We start from the raw sequence: 20,882 nt of genomic DNA, 5'->3' as shown, positions 1-20,882 counted from the left end.
TATATTGAGGATTTTATATGTCTGATAATTTAATAGTTTCTCCATTTGTCAATTGATAATTATATTTTATAATTAATACATGTTGTTTTGTTTCTTGGATAGATCTTCACACACAGTAAATTAAAAGAAAAATGCAGCCATATTTTTAAAGGGGTTTTCCAGGATTTTTATGTTTTTTCAAAAATCATCCAGCATGATTGCCTAAGTCAAGACAAACCTCCCCATATACATTTTTCTTCTCTATCAGCTTCTCATGAGATGAAAAAGCTCTTTTTATATCTTGTATTGTTTGTTTACAAGCTGCTCAGTTGGTTTACATATGCAGCACACCCAGTGGCCAGAGTTGGAATTGCAGTTTGCCGGGGTGAGCAGGCATTGCATGCACTATTAACACTGCCTATTGCCTCTCTTTCAAAAACTGGCATGGATAATTTGCATGTATTTCTTACCTAACCAAAATAAAATCATGTAGAATTGTAGCATTATAATGAACTGATAAAAATATTTTATTTTTATTTTTATTTATTTATCATAGAACTAGATCTTTTTTGGGACTATTTCCCTCTTTCTTCAACAGCCTCCTACTATGGTGCAGTGGTAAGTGACAGGTTTACCTTGCAAACTGACCAGGGTTCACATCCCGCCAGAGTACTTTTTTTTTTTTCCAATTATGACTTGTGCTAGATATTATGGTGATTGTAGTTCCTCTGCAAACAAGAAACACTGAGGGTAATATACAAACAAGATGAATTTTCTAAGAAAATAATGACTAATTACTCTAATCACTCTATTGCTCCATGTATAATTGTATGCATGTATCACCTAATCAAAATAAAATCATATCTATTTGCCACAATGGAATAAAATATAATTTATTATATTGTGGACAAAAGATATGATATGATTTTATTTTGATTAGGTGATACATGCATACAATTATACATGGAGCAATAGAGTCAGACAGAGTCATTATAGCATTATTTTCTTAGAAAATTCATCTTGTTTGTATATTACCCTCAGTGTTTCTTGTTTGCAGAGGAACTACAATCACCATAATATCTAGCACAAGTCATAATTGGAAAAAAAAAAAAAAAATACTCTGGCGGGATGTGAACCCTGGTCAGTTTGCATGGTAAACCTGTCACTTACAACTGCACCATAGTAAGAGGCTGTTGAAGCAAGAGGGAAATAGTCTATAAAATCGATCTAATTCTGAATAAATAAATAAAAAAGGGATGGGGAGCCAGGTGGTGATGATTTCTATTTGAAAGAAAAAAACACAGAAATAAGAGGTACAGAAGCCATCTGTGGGTGTTTCTGCTGCTGCCAAGAGTGCTTCCATTCTCATAGCTTGTGGACCTCTTCTTTCTGATTGAATAGTGTTCTGCCTCTCAGAAATCATCACTACCCCAGTTCTGTGCCCCCACTCCCACAGGACTCATGCCAGCCACAGCTTCCCCACATACAGCCACAGTGTCCCTCACTCTCCATAATGAATAACTGCACCTGTCAGCATTGATATTCATTACTGGAGGGGAAACGCTGAGTGCCTCTGTGGTGTTGCTGAGTGTTCCTGATGATATAGCTGGTGCCCCTCACCTCTTCTTTCACACTGAACAGTGTTGTGTCACACAGAAAGCTTTGCAGTGGATTTCACACTGTGAGTTCGCAATGAAATCCACTGTGATTCCCCTCCTGTTACTTTTAATAGATTTACATACGCAAAGCGGAATTGTCATCCCAGTGCGAGAATGTAAAAGGCAGCCCCCTTAACTCCCCACGGCCTGATGCATATATTACCGGGTCTGCACTCTGGCTTGCTTCAGAAACTCCTGGCGTCTGGATGTTTCTCTTAGCCAATCAGTGGCTGTAGCGGGAAAGCGCACTGATTGGCTGAGTGGGAAGTGCAGATGCTGGGAGCCCCCGAAGCATGAACCCGGTAATGTATACAACCGGGCTGCGGGGGCTAGAGGACTGCCTTTTACATACTCACAGCAGGATAACAATTCCGATGTAAGTATGTAATCATATTGTTTTGCTCAGTGTCTTAGTCAGTATTTTGCAATCAAAACCAGGAGTGGATTGAAAACACAGAAACGCTATGTTCACACACTGTTGAAAATGAGTGCATGACTGGCAAATGATAAATAATTGCTATTATTTTAAAACAACGGCCGTTATTTGCCATTACATGGCTGACATCCACTCAGTTTCAACAGTGTGTGAACATTTCTGTGTTTTCAAACCACTCCTGGTTTTGGTTGCAAAATACTGACCAATAATACTGTGTGAGAACATAGTTGTATACATTAAAAACCTCTGTTTTTGATCTCTAATAATATTAATGTAACATTATTATTCCTAAATGTCATATAGCATGCTTTTTATATGACAAAAGAAGAGAAGGTTGGAGGTTACAGAAACAATGCACACAGACCTGAGGCAAGCAATTCTATCACTACATGCACGAGTTAAAGCTGCCGGTGGATGGAGGTCTAGGTGTACAACTTAATAACCTACTTTCACCTGAGCCCTGTGGTAGCACAGCGTAGGTGTCAAAGAAATAAACCGCCTGAATATTCTGGATATCTAAAGAAATGGAGCATTGCGAGGAAGGGAATGGACATTTTATGTGAATTTTATGAAATTAGAAAGTATGCAATCAAACATGTAAATTGCAGTTTTATTTACAAGTACCATATGGGTGGCATTATGGGACAGGTTTTGGTGTCATCATAGGACAGTTACAGACATTAATATGGGACAGATGGGGGTGTTACCATGAGAAGGTTATAGGAATAAATATATGACAGATGTAGATTTCAATGTGTATACCAGCATGGCATAATAGTGGGTGCCAGCATGGGACAGTTTGGGAGGTTGGTATGGAATAGTTGTAGATATAAATATAGATGAAAAATGGCATATTAATGTGTGTCAGAATGGAAATTTATGTTTAAATATTGGACAGTTTGTGTATTTCATTATAGGATGGTCATGAGAATCCATTTTGACATCAGTACAGAACAGTGCAGTGGGTGTAAAATTTTAGTTTAGTTTTAAAGGTAGAAATGTAAAAAATGGAAACACAAAACACAAACAACAGATTTATTGAGTGTAATATGGATGTTAGAGTGGTTAAGGGAAAAATGAGGGAAAAGCAAAGCAGAGAAAGAAAGAAAAGTTATATTAAAGAGGAGACAAGTATAGTAGAAAGGACAAACAAATTGGTTGCACAATACTGAATAAATGCTATATTTTATAATAAATACTAAAAATTATAAACATGATGCAACAAGGTCTATCCATCATTACTTGAAGATGCATTTCATCCTTATCTTCAGACTGGTGTTATTTACATATGAGAAGATATGGAGGGGTTAACCTAACACTTCAGAAAACCATGCATGACCAGACAACTGTATATTATTTTCTAAGTGCGGGCTTGAAGGGGTACTCCAGCGAAAAGCTTTTTTCCCAGTAATTGAAACACTTGCAAAGTTGTATAACTATGTAATATGTAATCTGCCCCCTATCTTTTCCCCCATCAGCCCCCCACCAGGAAGTGAAGTGAACTCATTCTTACCTAATGATTGTTTACCCCAGGCTGCTCTGTGGCAGCCATTTTGTGACAATGACATCATCAAGAGGGAGGCAGGTCTAAGGCCTGTTAGATGACTCAGGTTGCTTAGCTCTGATTGGCTGAGCAAGCTGTAAGCCATCTAACAGTTCTACTCAGTCAGTCTTCTAGTCAGTTAGACATCACAGGAGACAAAGTGCATCATGGGAAAGACCAAATCAGGAAGTGAAGAAAGAATTAAGACACAAAGTGGAGGTTCAGGGACCTGCCAACGGTGGGAAATTCAAACGGAGACAAACTCAGGAGGGATGGCAAGTGGGAAAACTATGTTTATGATTGATTTTTTTTTTTATCAACGCCGGAGAACCCCTTTAGGGTCAGTGTTTAGATCCCTCCCATTCACCAATGACCAAGGATGAATATAATAAAAGCAGGCTTGTTGTTTAGCTAGTAAACCAACCATACTATATTGGTGCGTTTACACAGACAGATTTATCCGACAGATCTTAAAAGCCAAAGCCAGGAATGGACTTTAAACAGAGAACAGGTCATAAAGGAAGACCGAAATCTCTCTTCTTTTCAAATCCATTCCTGGCTTTGGCTTCAAAAATGTTTAATTAGCAAATTAGCTAATTAGCAAACATCCCTGCATTCCTGACCAGAGGATAGTAAGGATCACTTAACTGAAAACAAAGTAAAAGGGAAATTTGTTTATTCCGCCTTAAATGAGGGCAGAAGAAACTAGTGACATAAATAATGAACAGGTTGGCAGATTGGTAGATAGATTTCTTGCCACACCCCTACCCCCGCCCTTCAGCTGCTGATTGACAGTTGAGTGCCTATACACAGTGGCTGATGGGTGGAGTTTTCTAATTCTCATGAATATTGAGAACTACCTGGCTTCTGCACATAATGGAGGGGATTTCAGGAGGATATTTTAGAATTAGCAGCACAGAACAATGTAAGTGATACATCATTCTATTCAGCTTCTCTGTCACTAGTTTATACTACCCTTAAAAAAGGCTGGCATAAACCTGCTGACAGAGTCTCTTTAACCCCTTACCGACAGCAGCCTTGGCCTTGGTGCAAACAGGCATTAATGTAAATAAAAAAATGTTTAAATGTGCCGAAGCCACTCCCCCAATAAACATTTAAATAGCTAGATGCTGAACCGTCTAGGGAAACGAGGGCGAAGGCCTTCTTAAAAAAATGGAAGTAATTCATAGTGGCGTTCCTGGATCCAGTAGAGATCAAGAGAGTAGTATGGCCGTTCCGTGACACAGCCTGGTATATGAGGGCTGACCTGGCTGATATTTTAGGGCCATTGCGCCTACCGACCACTTCCTAAAAACTTGGAGCTGTTTCTGTCTTGATGTGACTGAGGGTTTTCCATACTGCGAGCAAGGGGGGGGGGGGGGGGGAGTTGGGAAGTTTTAGCATCATTGTCAGGAGGCTATACACTCTGATGTCATGTTGACCCAATCAGATGCTGCGTGGCAGCTCATTACCATATGCCTTAACATTTTGTATATATTGAGATTTTCTCTTTGAAAACAATAAAGATTTGTTTGGAAAAAAAAAAAAAAAAAAAAAATTTATATATATATATATATATATATATATATATTATTCCTGCACAGTGAACGGCGTGAACAAAAAGCGGTAAAAATAAGCAGGACTGTTAATTTTTTATTACATTTTATATATAAAAAAATTTATAAAAAGTGATTAATACATCTGATCTACACAGATATTATGACCCAAAAAATGATGTCCCGTACAGCCATGTAGGTAATAAAAGCGTTATAGAAGTCACGATAGGGCCATTATCATACCTATTTGCTTTTACTGTTAATAAAAATAGTAAAACATTAGAAAAGCTATGTAAACACGCACATAGCTGTATTCAGACTGACCTATAGAAAAATATAAAATGTCAGTTTTACTGTTAAGTGCATTACGTAAACATGGAAGGACCACACAATATACAATATTGCCTTTTTTATCCCAGTTTCATCTCATAAATGATATTTTGGGGGTTTTGAAAATTGGTGCAGTCCTTAAGGCCATTATAGGCTCTGTCCATAAGGGGTCAAGGCCCTATTAAACCAAACGATTATTGGCCATTCTTGACCGATTGCCAGCTGATCATGTTGACATGTTGCTGATCATGTCAACATGTTGAAACCACTGGATCAGGTCAGCAACAGTCTGCTGCTCTCTGAGACTTCCTGTTGTGTCTGTGGTGATAAGAGAAGGCTGTTGTAAAGAGATCTGTACCGAATTACTGTGACATGTGACACTAGTAGAGACAATAGTTGCTCCCTGTGGAATTACCTCCTCAAAAGTCACAGACCATGCTCACTTAGGTTTCACATTCATGTCAAGGGGACAGAGTCTGTCTATTGTTGTCTATGTCCATGAGGCTTGCTGAAAAGCATGTGACTTAAAAACAGCATAGGAAAAATAATATAATAGGCAATGAGGCAGCCCTCATCAACAATGAACAAGAAGTGGGGAAAAAATATACAATCAGAAAATAGAAACATTAGAATAAAAGAATATTTTTTAGTATCTGACTCTAATCAGTAAAAGAAAATTTAGGTGACACATACCCTTTAAAATCCCAGAAAAGCTTTACAAAAAGCAGCTATGTTTCAGTGTTTTCCAGTACTCACCATCTTTCCACAGTTCTGCTGTGAATTTATCTGTACTCTGATGAAGAAGAGTTGCAACGTTATCATTCAGAGGATCCATATTCTTCATCAACCATTCATCGGCTTTGTAATCCACCTACCGACATCCAAAGAATTTTATAAATATAAACACTCCCATGTTTTACATTTGATACTCAGATGTAAGTATGATGTAAGATGCCTGAAGTATTTTTTTTTTGCAATTAACAATGTTTTATATGCTTTCAAAATCCCTAATCTGAATAATAAATCATAAGGTGGCCAACAAATACTGTATTAGTCATACGGCAAGTTTACAAAGATTTTTGAAGCGAAATCCTGGAATTGATTTGTAAAGAGGAGAAATCTCAGTCTTTCCTCTATGACCTGTTCCCTTTTTATAGTCTGTTCCTGGCTTCGGCTTTAAAAATCTGTCAGATAAATCTCTCTGTGTAAATGTGCCATTACACTTACACATAAGTGTTTTCTTCAGCAGCTAATTGTGGCATATTAACTCAATAATTGGGGGGGGGGCTCCAGCTGCGAGAAATAAATTTTTCTGGGTGGGGTACATGGACCCAATAAAATCAATTGGGTCAGTGACACACTTGTTGTGGATTCTTCTGCTGTTTTTTGTTCTTCACCTGCAATGGAACAGATGAATGGAAAAGCCCAACACACATGTGGACACAAGCCTCCCTGTCATACAGACACCTGAACACCATGGGTTGGTACATGAGATATCCTTTAAAAGTCATATCACTTTCTCTAGAATAATTCCGCTCAAGCATTGCTTACTCAGTTGGCCCACACAAAGTGATATTACTTTGTCTGCAAAGGCAAAAGAACGAACAGAACAGCTTTATACAAAATAACAGTAAACACACATATGGGATTGTATATACAGTAGCTTTTGATCTTTACCGTCATATTTTTATTTTTATTTTGCGGCGTAAACTGGAAACTAAGTATATAGACATTCACATTATCTGATTTGACAATGAAGACAACATTGTATATAGTGAGCTCTGCAGAGCCTCCCACCTTTCCAGCATAATGGATTATGCTTAGATCAGCCTTGTCTCTGAGTTGCCTCGGTTTCTGGAATTTCGGATGTGTGCCAAGTTCCTGGATGACCTTCTCTACAAAACTTTTGTCAGTGGCCTTTGGAAACCAGCACTCTTCGTCTAGGAGTGACAGAACGCCTGGAGGATTTGCCTGAGTAACAGAACAGAACCAGGTATCTAAGTATTGGATAACATAACAAAATGAATACCCCTTCTACACAGGCAGTAAATTATCTAACAGCATTTCCATCTTACCGGCCTCTCAATTAAATCAATACAAGGCTGCAGATCCAGACCAAAATCAATAAAGTTCCATTCAATGCCTTCGCGTTGGTATTCTTCTTGCTCCAGAATAAACATGGTGTGGTTAAAGAGCTGCTGCAGTTTCTCATTGGTGTAGTTAATACAGAGCTGTTCGAATGAGTTAAGCTGTGGAAAGGGACATATATCACAAGAGAGGTCAATAGCTTAGCTATAATGAAAAGCCATACTTTTCTTCCTATTACGGCATATCACCTTATGCACACACAAGTGTCTTTACAGCATTGTTATTGTGAACAAACCTAAGAGAGAAAAGAGGGACAACATACAAACATTGGTGTCATGGTTGAAAACTTTGTGTAGCAACCAGGCTGCTGTCACCTCATTTTTTTGTCAGACAAAAATCAGTTAAGGTTCTTTACACACTAGGTTTAAATGGGTATTCTGTGCAAAATTTACTGATGAGCTAGCCACATGATATTTAATTGTGTAGTGGCAATGATATGCAACTGCAGCTTAGCTCCTATTTACTTGAACTAAAGCTGATCTGCAGTGACACTAGTGTTGAGTGGTCAGCAGTTTGACGGCTCGGCATTTCATTTCCTGCGGCTGAAGAAGTTAGATGCTGCTCTAAGGCTGCCAGGAAAACATGGATAAAGCCTTTGGCCTATGGAGAACGTTGCCGAACCCGAAAAGTTTGACAGGTCCGCTCAACACTAAATCGCTACCACTACACAATGACCTGAGACAAACACCATGCACTGTGTGTTGCCACGTCAAACAGCTGATCAGCGTAATCAGTTACTGATGAGCTATCTTATGGAACCACTGGCCATGTGTCAGGAAGCCAACGTATTTGTCAAACTTAGGCCTACATTTACCAGAGAGGCCAAATGAGTGTTTTTTGGAACAGTTAATATGACTGTGCTCAGTGGCATAGCAACCAGAGACAGGAAAGGTAGCTGCTATAGGGCCCGTGGGGGAAGGAAGGCCTCGGTTGCACGGGGGGAAGATAAGAGCCTTTTGCTTAGCACCTTATGTACTTCTGTGTGTAAGTGACCCAAAGTTCATGTTGCTGTGTTAGTTATATGACCAATCACATACATTTAGAAAATAATTGAACTGAAATTTAAAAATTTACCTCAAAGATTTCAAAACCAGCTATGTCCAAAATTCCTATGAATGAAGCACCTTGTCTCTTTGTCCTATCCAGAGCTCTGTTAATGCGATGAACAAGCCAACGGAAAAGTCGCTCATACATTGCTTTGGCGAGTGCTTCCACCGCAAAATCAGCCTATACAAACACAAAATAAAAACATTAATTTCTAATATGAAGTTAATATGTATCCTTGCCCTGAATATTATCACTTGCCTGTTCCTTAGTTTGTGCCTTCTGGACATAATCACGCCCCACTTTAATCTTTGGCATTAAGATGGCACGAGTAAATTCCGTCACATTGAGTCCTAAGAGATGACACAGTTTCTGTGCAGCTAGGAAATACAAGACACATGGTAAATATTAAGAATACAGGCCAAGATTTACTAAAACTAAGTGCAAACTTAGACTAGACAGTCTTTAAATGTGCCTGTCTAGTCTAGATGGTCTAGTTTTTTTGGTCCAAAGTTTACACCAGCTATTACTTGGCTTAAAGTTCGCCAGAATTTTTAGCCAGATTCATTTGCATTTTGTGGTGCAAAATAGGCCACACCCTTTTTTGCATAAACCACAGCCTTTTTTGTACAGAAAAGTCTCTAAAAACATATAATAAATGTGGTGCATAACAAAGACAAATGTATAATAAATGTGGTGAAAAGCCTTGTGTGTCACTGGCAGCTACTCATTAGTAAATGTATTTACAAGTTCTATTTTCTATGTAACTGCAAAGTAATTATGGTTAAATCGTTTTTATTAAACCAAAAAGTCCCAGAGGCAAGATATGGCAAACTGCTGGTTTCCCTGTCTCAGTATTATAGCAAAGCAATGAATAAATAAATATTGCCAAAAACAATAGAAACATCCAGTTGTAATTTAAAAGATGACAAGAAGAAGAAAGATATAGACCCAGAAATAATAGAAAGAAAAGAAATCAGCAGAAAAGGAAATGAAAGCAAGAAAAGAATAGGATAGGGAAGGGAGAAGGAAGGGAAGGGAGAGGGGACAGGATCAATCTCAGGGGAAGATGACCGCTTATGGAATAACCTGAAGAGAAGGGCAAGTCAGCCAACAACTGAATACTCTACTGGAGCCAAGCTTTAAATTCAGCCATATCCCTGAACAAATCCCATTGCAACCAGGTTTGTTTAAATTGGACTTTGTTTAGTGTATCCACAAATTCCATCTTAGAAGGAGGGCGGGTCTGTCTCCAGAGAAGTGGGATGACTGCTCTTGCAGTGCCTATGAAGTGTCTAAGCAATCCCTTCTTTGCAAGAGGGGAAGCTCCAGGCATCAAAGAAAGGAGTGCTATCTTATTATACAGCTGGAATACAGAGGCTCAAAACGGGGCGATTTTGGGACAGCTCCACCAAATATGGAGATAGGAACCCACTGTTCCTCCACATCTCCAACAAGAGGAGGATACAGAGGGAAACATGGAATGCAACTGGTCAGGGCATCTGTACAACCTACTAAGTATTTTATAATTCTGCTCCTGAATCCTACAAGAGATAGATGCCTTATGGGTAAGCATAAAGATTTTTGACAGGTCCTTCTCCGTAAGAGAACAACCCAAATCTTGTTCCCAAGAAAGGATAAACAAATATTTGGCGTCCTCCCCTTCCACTGTACTCCTAAGCACACCGTAGACTGAGGAAATTGTATGGGTAGGAGGTTCAGATTGTGTACATGACATTTCAAAAGGAGTAGGATCTCTATGAATCTGGGCTTGAGGTGAAAGAGGAAGGAACCAAGCTTCTGGAGGAGGCGGCAGGTCAATGGAGAGAGGGCGTACCTGTCTACCCGAGAGCACCTGTAATAAACGAGGTTTGTCATGTAATGGGATATCTAAGATGGTCAGTGTGTCCGAGTCTATAGGAAACTCTGGGTTGCTAAATAAAGGGGTAAGAGGGCCTGGTCTGGAGGAAAGGTCCATCTTGCTAAAAAAGCCATCCCAAATCGACATAAGAAATGGTGGTGGCCATGGGACGATCTGAGGTGGGAATCCACGGCAGGGCGGAGAAATGAACATGGGAAACAGCTGTTTTAAAAGCCACCCATCTCTTAGTGGTCCCATGGTGGCATAGGTCCAAGACACGAGTATGAATGGCAGCTTGGTAGTAAAATTTAAAGTTAGGGAGCCCAACACCGCCCCTCTCCTTGGATCTAATGAGTACCTTTATACGAAGTACCGGGATTGCTAGGGTGCAACAAGAAGCGCGATGTCAGGGTCCTAAGTCTAGCCAGAAAGGTCCCCGGGATAAGACAAGGTAAGGCCTGCATAAGATAGAGGATCTTGGGCAAACGTCCAATTTCCGGGGCTGCCATCTTGCCGAACCATGACAAAGTGAGGGAGGTCCAAGACCGTAAGTCCGCCTCTATAAAATGCAGGAGCATGGGGAAGTTGCCTCCAAACAAATCGTTTAGATTACTAGTAATGTTGATCCCTAAGTACCACAGTTGCTTAGGCTGGACCTGAAAAGGAAATTGTTTATTGGAAATTGGCTATCCAATCAAATCCCTTTGCAGGTAGAGAAACATTTAGAAATTTAGATTTACTGTATGGGCATTAACTTTATTATTACGAAGGGAGCCAAATTCCTCAAACTCCTCGAGAATGGCGGGCAAAGAGATACGTGGGGAGGTAACATATAATAGCAGGTCTTCTGCGCAAAGGGATAATTTATGCGTCTGCCTACCAATCGTCAGGCCAGGGATAGAGGGATTTTGTCTCAGGGCCACCACCAGATGTTCATTACTAAAACATAAATAGTCCTTGTCTAGTCCTGTTGCGAATAACAAAAGGAGAAGACAGGGAGCCGTTCACTCTAACACATGCAAGAGCACCCTTATAAAGGGCAAGTATAAATTGTAGCATATGAAGTAAGAGCCTGAGGTGGGAAACAAGAACCCTGTAGAATGGAGTTGTAGGACTCCAGCAGGGGTGATTTAGGGAATCCACTGAAAGTATTATAAAAACGCAGTGAATCCGTCTGGGCCTGGGCTTTTGCCATTCTTAACATTCTTAATTACCACACCCAGTTGCTCTGAACTCATAGGCTCCTTCAATGCCAACCATTTCTCTTCTGGGATAGTAGGGAGCTTATTTTTACACAAGTAGGTTTGGGTAACTGCAAAGTAAAGTGAAAACCAACATAGACACATAAAAAAATGTCAGCAGAAAAAGACCACCTGGTCTATCTAGTCTGCCCTTTAGTATTTAGTTTTCTATTATGTTAGGACAGATATGTTTTCAGCTATTGTCAATTTACCAACCACATCCGCTGAAAGTTTGTTCGAAGAATCTACTACTCTTTCAGTACAGTAATATTTTTTTCATGTTGTTTCGGATCTTTTCCCCCAACTAACCTTAGATTGTGCCCTCTTGCTCTTGTGTTTGTTTTATTTTTAATAAAAACACTTTACTTCTGAACCTTACTTAGTCCTTTAACATATCTGAAGGTTTCGATTATGCCCCTCTTTCCTCCGCACTACAGATTTAAATCCTTAGGTATTTCCTTATAGGTTTTATGCTTTATCTGAACCCTTTTTAATTTACCAATACTTTTAGTAGGTGAGGTGTCCTGAACTCCGGATGTGGTCCCCCTAGAGCTCTATACAGTAGAACCAGTAGAACCACAATCTCCCATGCATTGTGTATCCCTAGCACACACACAGCCTGCTGCAGCCATAACCCCCCCCCCCCCACACACACACACACACACACAGCGTAAATTTGTGTAAAGGGTAAATTTTGCAGTTTTCATACCTTAATTTTATATTATACGTCATATACGTCAGTAAAAAGTGAGTGATCTTTTATCATATGCGGATTGTGCCACCTTGACGGGGCTTCTCGTCCAAAGCACCACTTAGCCCCGCCCACAACAGCACCGTAGACCCCGTCCCTATGTAAATTCATCGTAGTCTAGGCCCTGACCCCTCGATGGCCATTCAAGCGGGACGGCCTAAAGTTCTAGGCCCCACCTCCTCTAAGTCGGCCCATACCAATAGCCACCGAGGGGAAGAGGCTGGGCCTATGTGATTATGTGGGCGGGGCTAAGTGGTGCTCGCCTGTGAAGCCCCGCCCAGGTACCACAATCCGCAGATGATAGAAGATCACTTTTAACTGGAACAAAAAACATGACGTATGATATAAAATAAGGTATGAAAACTGAAAAATTTACCCTTTACACCTGTGTAGAGAAAACATAATGCAAAAAAGGGGGTGACACTTTAAGAAAAATACACAATACTCTCCCAGAGAGAAAACACCACATTGAGGTCAGAGTTTACTGCTACACTAATTATGGCTTCTCCTCCTCATCCTTGTCTACCCTCATCTAATAGGGTACGTTCACACTGACTAAATGTGTCAGAGGGCTCTCTATGGGAGGGCTTGCATGCCTCCGTTCCTGCCGCTCTCTGCGCAAAGAATTGACGTATCAATTCTTTGAGCGGAGGAGAGTGGAGGTGTGCGAGCCCTTCCATAGAGAAGCAGTGTCACACTAAGGCAGACAGGATTCTGCGGGGGAGAGTTTCGCTGCAGAATTCCGCCACATTTGCGTTTTGTGAACATACCCTTACACTGCTGCTCATATATAATCATTCAGCATCCAGGAAGAGAACAGCACAGATCTCCCGTCACACAATGGACTCTTCCAGCTCAAAAACGAACAGTCAAATAGTGACCTCCAACTTTTTCCCGACCACCCCTATCTAATAGGGTCAGTACTTTATTACTAATGGAGGAAACTAAATGTATGGGAGAAAGGATTTTTCTGGTGTTTATAAATAAGGGCCTTAGCCTGATAAAACAGAAAATATAACAAATCTATTGAAAATTCCATTATAAAATTTTTTAAAATTTATTTTTTTTTTAAAGCTGGAGGCGGCACATTTTTTCTGACTACGACTCCAGCCCAAAGTAGCTCCGACTCCACAGCCCTGCTTCAAATGTCAGTCCCATTCCATCAAATACTTGGGGGGGTTGATTCCCTCTGACCTCTCTAGTTTACATGCTTTTAAGTATTAATCCTTGTTGGACCACACTTTTAAAGATCACACAGCATATAACAAAAAAGGTCCTATCATAGTTCAGGAGAATGAACACCCTCAAAATGGATGTGTTACCCTGCTTTCAAGCTGTCCCCAAAATGCCCCTGGCAAAATCCTTTGCCAGGCTACGTTCAGCAGTTATTTAATTTGTATGGGCAGTTATCGATCCCGTATTGGAATGCAGATGTTGACACTTTCTAAGTGGTAAGGTGGAGCAGGCCTCCATAACATCAATCTTTACAATTTTGCTTGCCTACTGGTGAAACTGGTAGTTGGCACTAGCATTTGAAACTGACATTTTTACACTAAATCCAATAAATTAGTGGCACTGGCACAGACCTGCTCTACATTGCCATTGTAGGTTCTTCCCTAGCTCTGGTAACAAGGCCTCTCTCAATCCCAACAGAATACATCCTTTCTAAAACATGTCATACAACAGTGGGATTCTAGAATATGGAAGGGAATCCTGTCATGCCCACTCAAGTCCTATAACAATACTCTCTTCCAATCCCTCTTTTCCGCCAAACCTACATAGGTTTCCTTGGATGCTATTGTTGAGAAATTTATCATTTAAGCCCAGGCTCTTCACTCTCCTCCTTCCAGGACATCCAAGCCAACAATCGTGACATCACTCTTTCATGGCTAGAGTACACAGCTATGCTCCACCATTAGGTCTCAGGGGGGCACAGTGCTCTTTCCACACTACTCCTACCTCTTTTAAGTTATTGTTTCTGCTCAAATCCCCTCCTCTTCATACTATTTCCTGACCTATTACTTGTTGTCAGACAGTAATATAGATGACCCGGACTATAAGAGAGCATGGCAGCACGGACTGGGCGATAAGATCTCTCATGCCAAGTTGCAAAAGACATTCCTATTTACCCACAAAATGCCCATCATTTGATCAACTCAGAAGAAGTTTAAAATTATTACTCAGTGGAACAGGTACCGGACTTGCTTACACTATATATTCCCCGCTGTCTCTCATATATGTTGGCCCTGTGGGACTTAAAGGGGTACTATGTACATGTCTAGTGGGGCTGCTCAGCTCTAAAGCAATTTTGGGATGGGGTCTTTTCCACTTAAAACTCAACATGTGGAAAGCAGGTTGTAAACACACCTAAAATTGCTTTCTATACTGCCTGGATCTATTGGGGTACATAAAAGGAATATACTATGGTTCTGCCTGACAATGGTCATAAAGGTCATTCTTCACATGTTCCAAACCTAAAGGAATGGCAACAAGAGGTGGCACATTTGTGTCTCATTGAGAAGCTGTCTGCGATCTTTGGGGACCTCCGAGAAATTCCTTCAAATGTGACAACCTTGGCTCACCTTTTGTGACTCACCCACATTCCAAAATCTTTTCTCATAGATGCTTTAGAGACATCGTACCTGCAAGTCATATTTAGGCCTTATCATTTGCCTCTCCCCCACCCTTTTCTTAACTCCCCACCCACCACCTACATCATTTCATCCCCCTTATGCTTTCTGCTCTTTTTCTCTTTCTATCCTAAGTTCTTTCTTTCTGCCCCCTCTTGTAAGTCTTCTTATAAGATGGCTAGAAGGCCTAGGTAGGATCATTCGGCTACCTCTCCTCTTCAGGCTTTAAGCCCAAGCTGCGAGAAAGGGCCTTTTACATGGGTTGATTATCAGCCAGAGGTGTTGCTAGAAACGCTCCTGTGGCCGATAACTGTCCCTTGTGTGACACCAATCAGCCAAGGAGAAGGAAAATGTCCAATCCTCGGCTGATAAAGTCTGTTGAGCAGGCTTTAAAATTTATCATTGTCTGCCGTACATCTTCCTGTGTAAACAGCGTTATGTGTGGCCGATAACTGGAAAATAACAGCGCAGATACAGTATGTACCTATCTGTAACACCAGTTTCCAGATAAAAAGCAATGTATACATACAATCAGCGCTGCTTGTGATCCAGATGCTCTTCAATCCTGGGCCGATGCCTGTATCTTCAAGCCCCGCCTACTTCAGAATGACTAATTGGCCATTACAAAAGATTAAAGGGATTTTCTGGGAAAAATCTACTTTTCCCCCTATCCATCGAGGGGGTCTGCCTCCTGTACCCCCCAGTGATCTCCATATCAGGCCCTGTCGGCTCTGCTATGAATGGAGCCCCAGGTCGGCCTGCGACTCTATTCATTCCTATGGAGTGACAGAAAGAGCAGAGTATGCCGTAAGGGGGGAATACCCCTTTAAGTATAAAAGTATTCTCCACATTACTTACTTTCACAATGCTGTGTTTTTTCTTCTTCTTCCAGTCACTAAAATATCTAAAGATTTTATTGCCTTTCTTAACAGATTTTGCCATTCGTTTGTCTTTTGAGGATTTGGCAGCATATATATTCTGCCTTGACTAATAATTAAAGATGAGCGAACCTCGAGCATGTTCGAGTCCATCCGAACCTGATCGTTCGGCATTTGATTAGCAGGGGCTGATGAAGTTGGATAAAGCTCTAAGGTTGTCTGGAAAACATGGATACAGCCAATGACTATATCCATGATTTCCACATAGCCTTAGGGCTTTATCCAAGTTCAGCAGCCCCCGCTAATCAAATGCCGAAAGTTCGGGTTCGGATGGACTAGAGCATATTATTTAGGACACTGTCCTTTGTGTGTTCCTTGTCCTTTCATTTAGGATGTGTGTGTGCTTTAGGCTGGGTTCACACTACGTATATTTGAGGTTGTATATTTCAGGCCTCATAGCAACCAAAACCAGGAGTGGATTGAAAACACAGAAAGGACTATATCCATGTTTTCCACATAGCCTGAGGGCTTTATCCAACTTCAGCAGCCACCGCTAATGCCGATTGATCGGGTTTGGATGGACTCGAGCATGCTCGAGGTTCCCTCATCTTTACTAATAATCTGTCTAATTTTATACATCTCTGTCAGCTATATTTATGATTTTTTTTCTGGCCTCCTTAAAAAGGTCATTCTGGTTCAATAGAAAAAGATATACAGTATATAAAAAAAGCTATGTCCATGTTTTATCAAGAATCAGTCCTCCTGTTTACACGTCTGATGTGTCCGTATACCCTTAGCAGCCAATCATTGGCTTCAGTGGTCTTGTGTGCCCACTTAAACTTAAGTATGCAAATAGTCTTAGTAGGTTGACTTCCTATGGATGACCACCCCCACAGAGGATTTCTCTTCTATGACATCCATATGCCCTACTACATCTGAAAATTAATATTTAGCACAATAATTACATATAGCACAATAGTTATACACACACCTGTATTATCTGGCATTGAAGCTTGGTCTGTGTTCCTTTCCTTCCGGAAAACTATATTACCAAACTGAAGGACTGCTGACACCATCCTCAGCATAGCTAGAAGAAAAGAGAGAAATGTACAAGGAAATCTAAATATATAAGGATGCTTTCTAGCTTCTTATTGATAAGAACAGAACAGTCCCTGCAAAAAGTGTATTTTTGTAGGGACTGACCTGTAGCCTACCTGACTCGGCTCTTCTGAATATATTGTAGTTCATTGACAGCATATTTAACTCAATGTATATTACAAAGTGCTAGCAACTGATGTGCTAAAACATTAGAACATGTATAGGAATTAATACAGCACCTCTTTAGGCTACAGTATGGTGAGTAAATAAGCCCTGTTCACAGGTGGTGTTTCTTACAAACGTATAGTTGTAAAAATTATAACCCACATTTTGTAAAAGTCACTACTGTGATTTTGAATGCAATAGATGATCCATAATTCACTTGCTAGCCTTTTAAGTAGGCTGGGCACACTCACTGCAGACTCTTCCCTCCCTGTAATGGGCATTGCTCAACAATGGCATTCTTTCAGTAAATTATGCTGATAAACATTCCACTGTCTCCAGAATGGGGACAGCTTGTTACTTACACATGATTTCTTCATGATTAATTCCCATGATTTTCATGGACTCCATTGTCTCCTGGAATATCTCTTTATCTTGCTGTCCGGGAATTGTAATGTTTCCATTGGACAAAAAACGATACTGATTGAAGCCCTCCAGTAACAAGTCAGCTAGAGGTGAATATAAGTGAATATAATAACTGATGTCATTCCCAGTACAGTATGCTATACCAGGCTTTATGCAAAACTGAAACATATTAGTTGCTGTCCACATATACAAAATGTATAATCATGTCACCTGCATGGTCTCATCAGATTAACTCTTCTGAGTGGTGACAAGGTGATTGTAGTGTTCTCAGTTGTTAGGCTGTATTCTCACAATTCCATTTTTGTGTTTTTGCTGCATCACTTTGTTAACATAATTTTAACCTATATTGTCTGCCTGGACTTTGCAACATAATCAGTGTTACCAGGCCTGTCACATTGCTTATGATAAAGAAAGGCTGTTGATAAATTATGCTTTTCCAGCTGCTGCTTATAAAGCACAATCTGAAAAAGGTATGCGTTTCTAAAACACATATTTTTGGGGAAAAGGAATGTTTTTCTTTTATTGCGTTTTAGGGTAGCTTCACACATAACGGATCTGCAGCAGATTTCACGCTGCGGATCCATTGCCTTGTATTTTCTATGAGAATACATACCGCATACAGAGAATGACATCCCGCTGCAAATATGTAAGTTAACCCCCTGCCAGCCGTAGCATACATTACCTGCTCCATGCTCTAGATTGCTTTGGGGGTCCCAGTTGGACATCCCACTCAGAAAATCAGTGCGCTGCCCTGTCACAGACACTGATTGGCTGAGCATAACATGCAGATGTCAGGAGCCTCCAAAGCAAGCCGGAGCGTGGAGCAGGTAATGTATGCTCCGGCCGGCGGGGGGTTAACTTACATACTCACAGTGTGAAATCCGCTGCAGATCTGTTAAGTGTGAAGCTGGGGGAGTACAGCCTTACTAAGCCCCTGAAGGCTTCCTCCATGGTGCACATCAATTTATCATTCACTACATCCAGCAAGCGCCACCAGGTCGGAGCTGTTTTGCCAGTGCTACACATGCAGGTTCTTTCTTCACAGCATGCTCTGAATTATCCCCCATCCTGGAAACTAACAATTTATTCTATACATGTTATTACCTTTTCTGTCTTCTTCCCTCAGTTTTGAGTTGCTGCATCCTTCTCTGCTCTCTATCACCCTCCTTCCCCACCCCTTCTGAGACAGCTAATGTGAACAAGTCCCTATCTGTAGCTTTGTAGAAAATTGGCAATGTAGGAGGATTAATCACAGTGAGTTCATTAGCAACTTGACCTCAGATTAGCCCCCTGGCATTAAAAAAGAGGCTACAATGTTGCAGACAAAGCCTTCCAGAGACTTGTTTACATTGCCATCTCAGAAGGGAGGGGGGAGGAGGGGGCTGAGAGCAGACAGACTCAACAGCTCATACACAGTTTTTGTGTCTTTAGCAGAAAGCAGCAGCTCAAAAATGAGGAAAGGAGACAGACAAGGTAATGACATGTATGGAATGAATTGTTAGTTTCCAGGAGGGAAACATTTTACCTAACCTGGATAAACCCTTTAAGAACTGGACAGGCTGCACTGTGCTGGGGGATAATTCACAAAGTACACTACTATAGAATGCATGTGGAGGAGAGGAGATCACTGATGGACTGGTTTTGTACAAAACAAACAACAAGAATATAATCAGCAGCAGCAAAGAGAGCAAATGGTTAGAGATTTCTATTGTTGCAGCAAATCCCCTGCATGAAAATCCACTGCAAGAATGTAGTCACGACTGTTTTACTAACGGCGCACACCTGCTTCAGTCTCCAGGTCCCTACACACTGACAGCCAATCACAGCCTGCAGCAGGACAGCTCATTGATTAGCTGAGTAACTAGGTGTTAGGGTGCAAGGACCTGAACATGTTCATTCTTCAGCGCGTACAGAGCAGGAGCGCGCGCCGCCCATAGACTTCCATTATGAGCGGGAGGCTAACGGCATTCCGCGGCGGACAATTCCGTCGCGGAATTCCGCTACCTTTCCTCAGTGGGAATGGGGCCTAATGGAAGTCAAAGGATAAAAAATGGATTGCACACAATCCTAACAACAAGCATGTTTGCAATTACATTATATTTTTTTGTTTTTGTTATGATGGAAAACATGGTACTTCCTGTGTTTAGACTTCTAAACACAGAAAGTTGAGGCTGCGCTCACACTACGTATTTTTCAGTCAGTATATTTCAGTCAGTATTGCAACTAAAACCAGGAGTGGATTTAAAACACAGAAAGGATCTGTTCACACAATGTTTAAATTGAGTGGATGGCCGCCATATAACAGTAAATAACTGCCATTATTTTAAAACAACAGCTGTTATATTGAAATATTGGCAGTTATTTACTGTTATATGGCGGCCATCCACTCAATTTCAACATTGTGTGGACAGAGCCTTTCTGTGTTTTTAATCCACTCCTGGTTTTGGTTGCAATATGAGGACCACAATACTGACTGAAATATACGTAGTGTGAACATAGCTTCAGAGTGTAAACACAGAAAGTCATGTGTTTCCCAGGTCATCTGCACGCTCACAGAGAAAGCAGTCATGTGATTGATAGACATATTGAGCTGTGACACTCAGTACTGGCAATGCTTAGTCCATTTTTTTCAACCAGCACAAGACTAAAAAGCTTCAGGAGACTGGACGTGGATTTTAGATAATTATAGCTTTGTTTTAAAGCACTATAAAAAATAATAATGAACGTATATTGCAAACTTGCTTTACATCATATCCCCTGTTGATTCGAATATTGAAAGTTATTACGACAGTGACACTTTAAAGCTGAGCTGTGATTGGTTGCTATGAAAAGTTTATACCAGAATCTATTTTACAATCTTTGATAAATCTGAGACTTCTTACAACAAAAGCTTACTTTTGACATGTTCTCCTGCTCCAGCTAAAAGTTGATAAAATGCATGGAATGTTCTTTCATCTTTGGCTTGGCGGACTGCTCGAGATTTTTCCAGTAAATCTGATCATCAGTTAAGGTATGATACAAGCAGATTAAATAGACTTTATCTCATGCGATAATGAGTATTGCTTTCTGTTTTCCTTCTGTTTTATTTTTAAAGCCTAAAAAATTATACGGTTCCCCCCCCCCTTGCTCTATGTGCTGTTC

General features: G+C 40.6%; 1 protein-coding gene across 2 annotated transcripts in view; it reads right to left on the bottom strand.

The window, feature by feature from the left end:
• LOC138769942 (myosin-10-like) overlaps positions 1-20,882 on the bottom strand; it is a 273,325-nt gene that overhangs the window by 113,866 nt on the left and 138,577 nt on the right. For both annotated transcript variants that reach the window (XM_069948702.1, XM_069948701.1), the window contains exons 9-16: positions 20,637-20,735; positions 17,681-17,824; positions 17,047-17,142; positions 8,956-9,074; positions 8,725-8,877; positions 7,578-7,751; positions 7,300-7,473; positions 6,259-6,373 (exon numbers count right to left, since the gene is read on the bottom strand). In XM_069948702.1, coding sequence (XP_069804803.1) covers positions 6,259-6,373; positions 7,300-7,473; positions 7,578-7,751; positions 8,725-8,877; positions 8,956-9,074; positions 17,047-17,142; positions 17,681-17,824; positions 20,637-20,735 — 1,074 coding nt within the window. The remainder of the gene's footprint in view (positions 1-6,258; positions 6,374-7,299; positions 7,474-7,577; positions 7,752-8,724; positions 8,878-8,955; positions 9,075-17,046; positions 17,143-17,680; positions 17,825-20,636; positions 20,736-20,882) is intronic.

The sequence above is a fragment of the Dendropsophus ebraccatus genome, chromosome 12 (genome assembly GCF_027789765.1).
Source record: "Dendropsophus ebraccatus isolate aDenEbr1 chromosome 12, aDenEbr1.pat, whole genome shotgun sequence".
Classification (NCBI taxonomy): Eukaryota; Metazoa; Chordata; class Amphibia; order Anura; family Hylidae; genus Dendropsophus; species Dendropsophus ebraccatus.
This window is presented reverse-complemented; position numbering and strand designations above follow the sequence as displayed.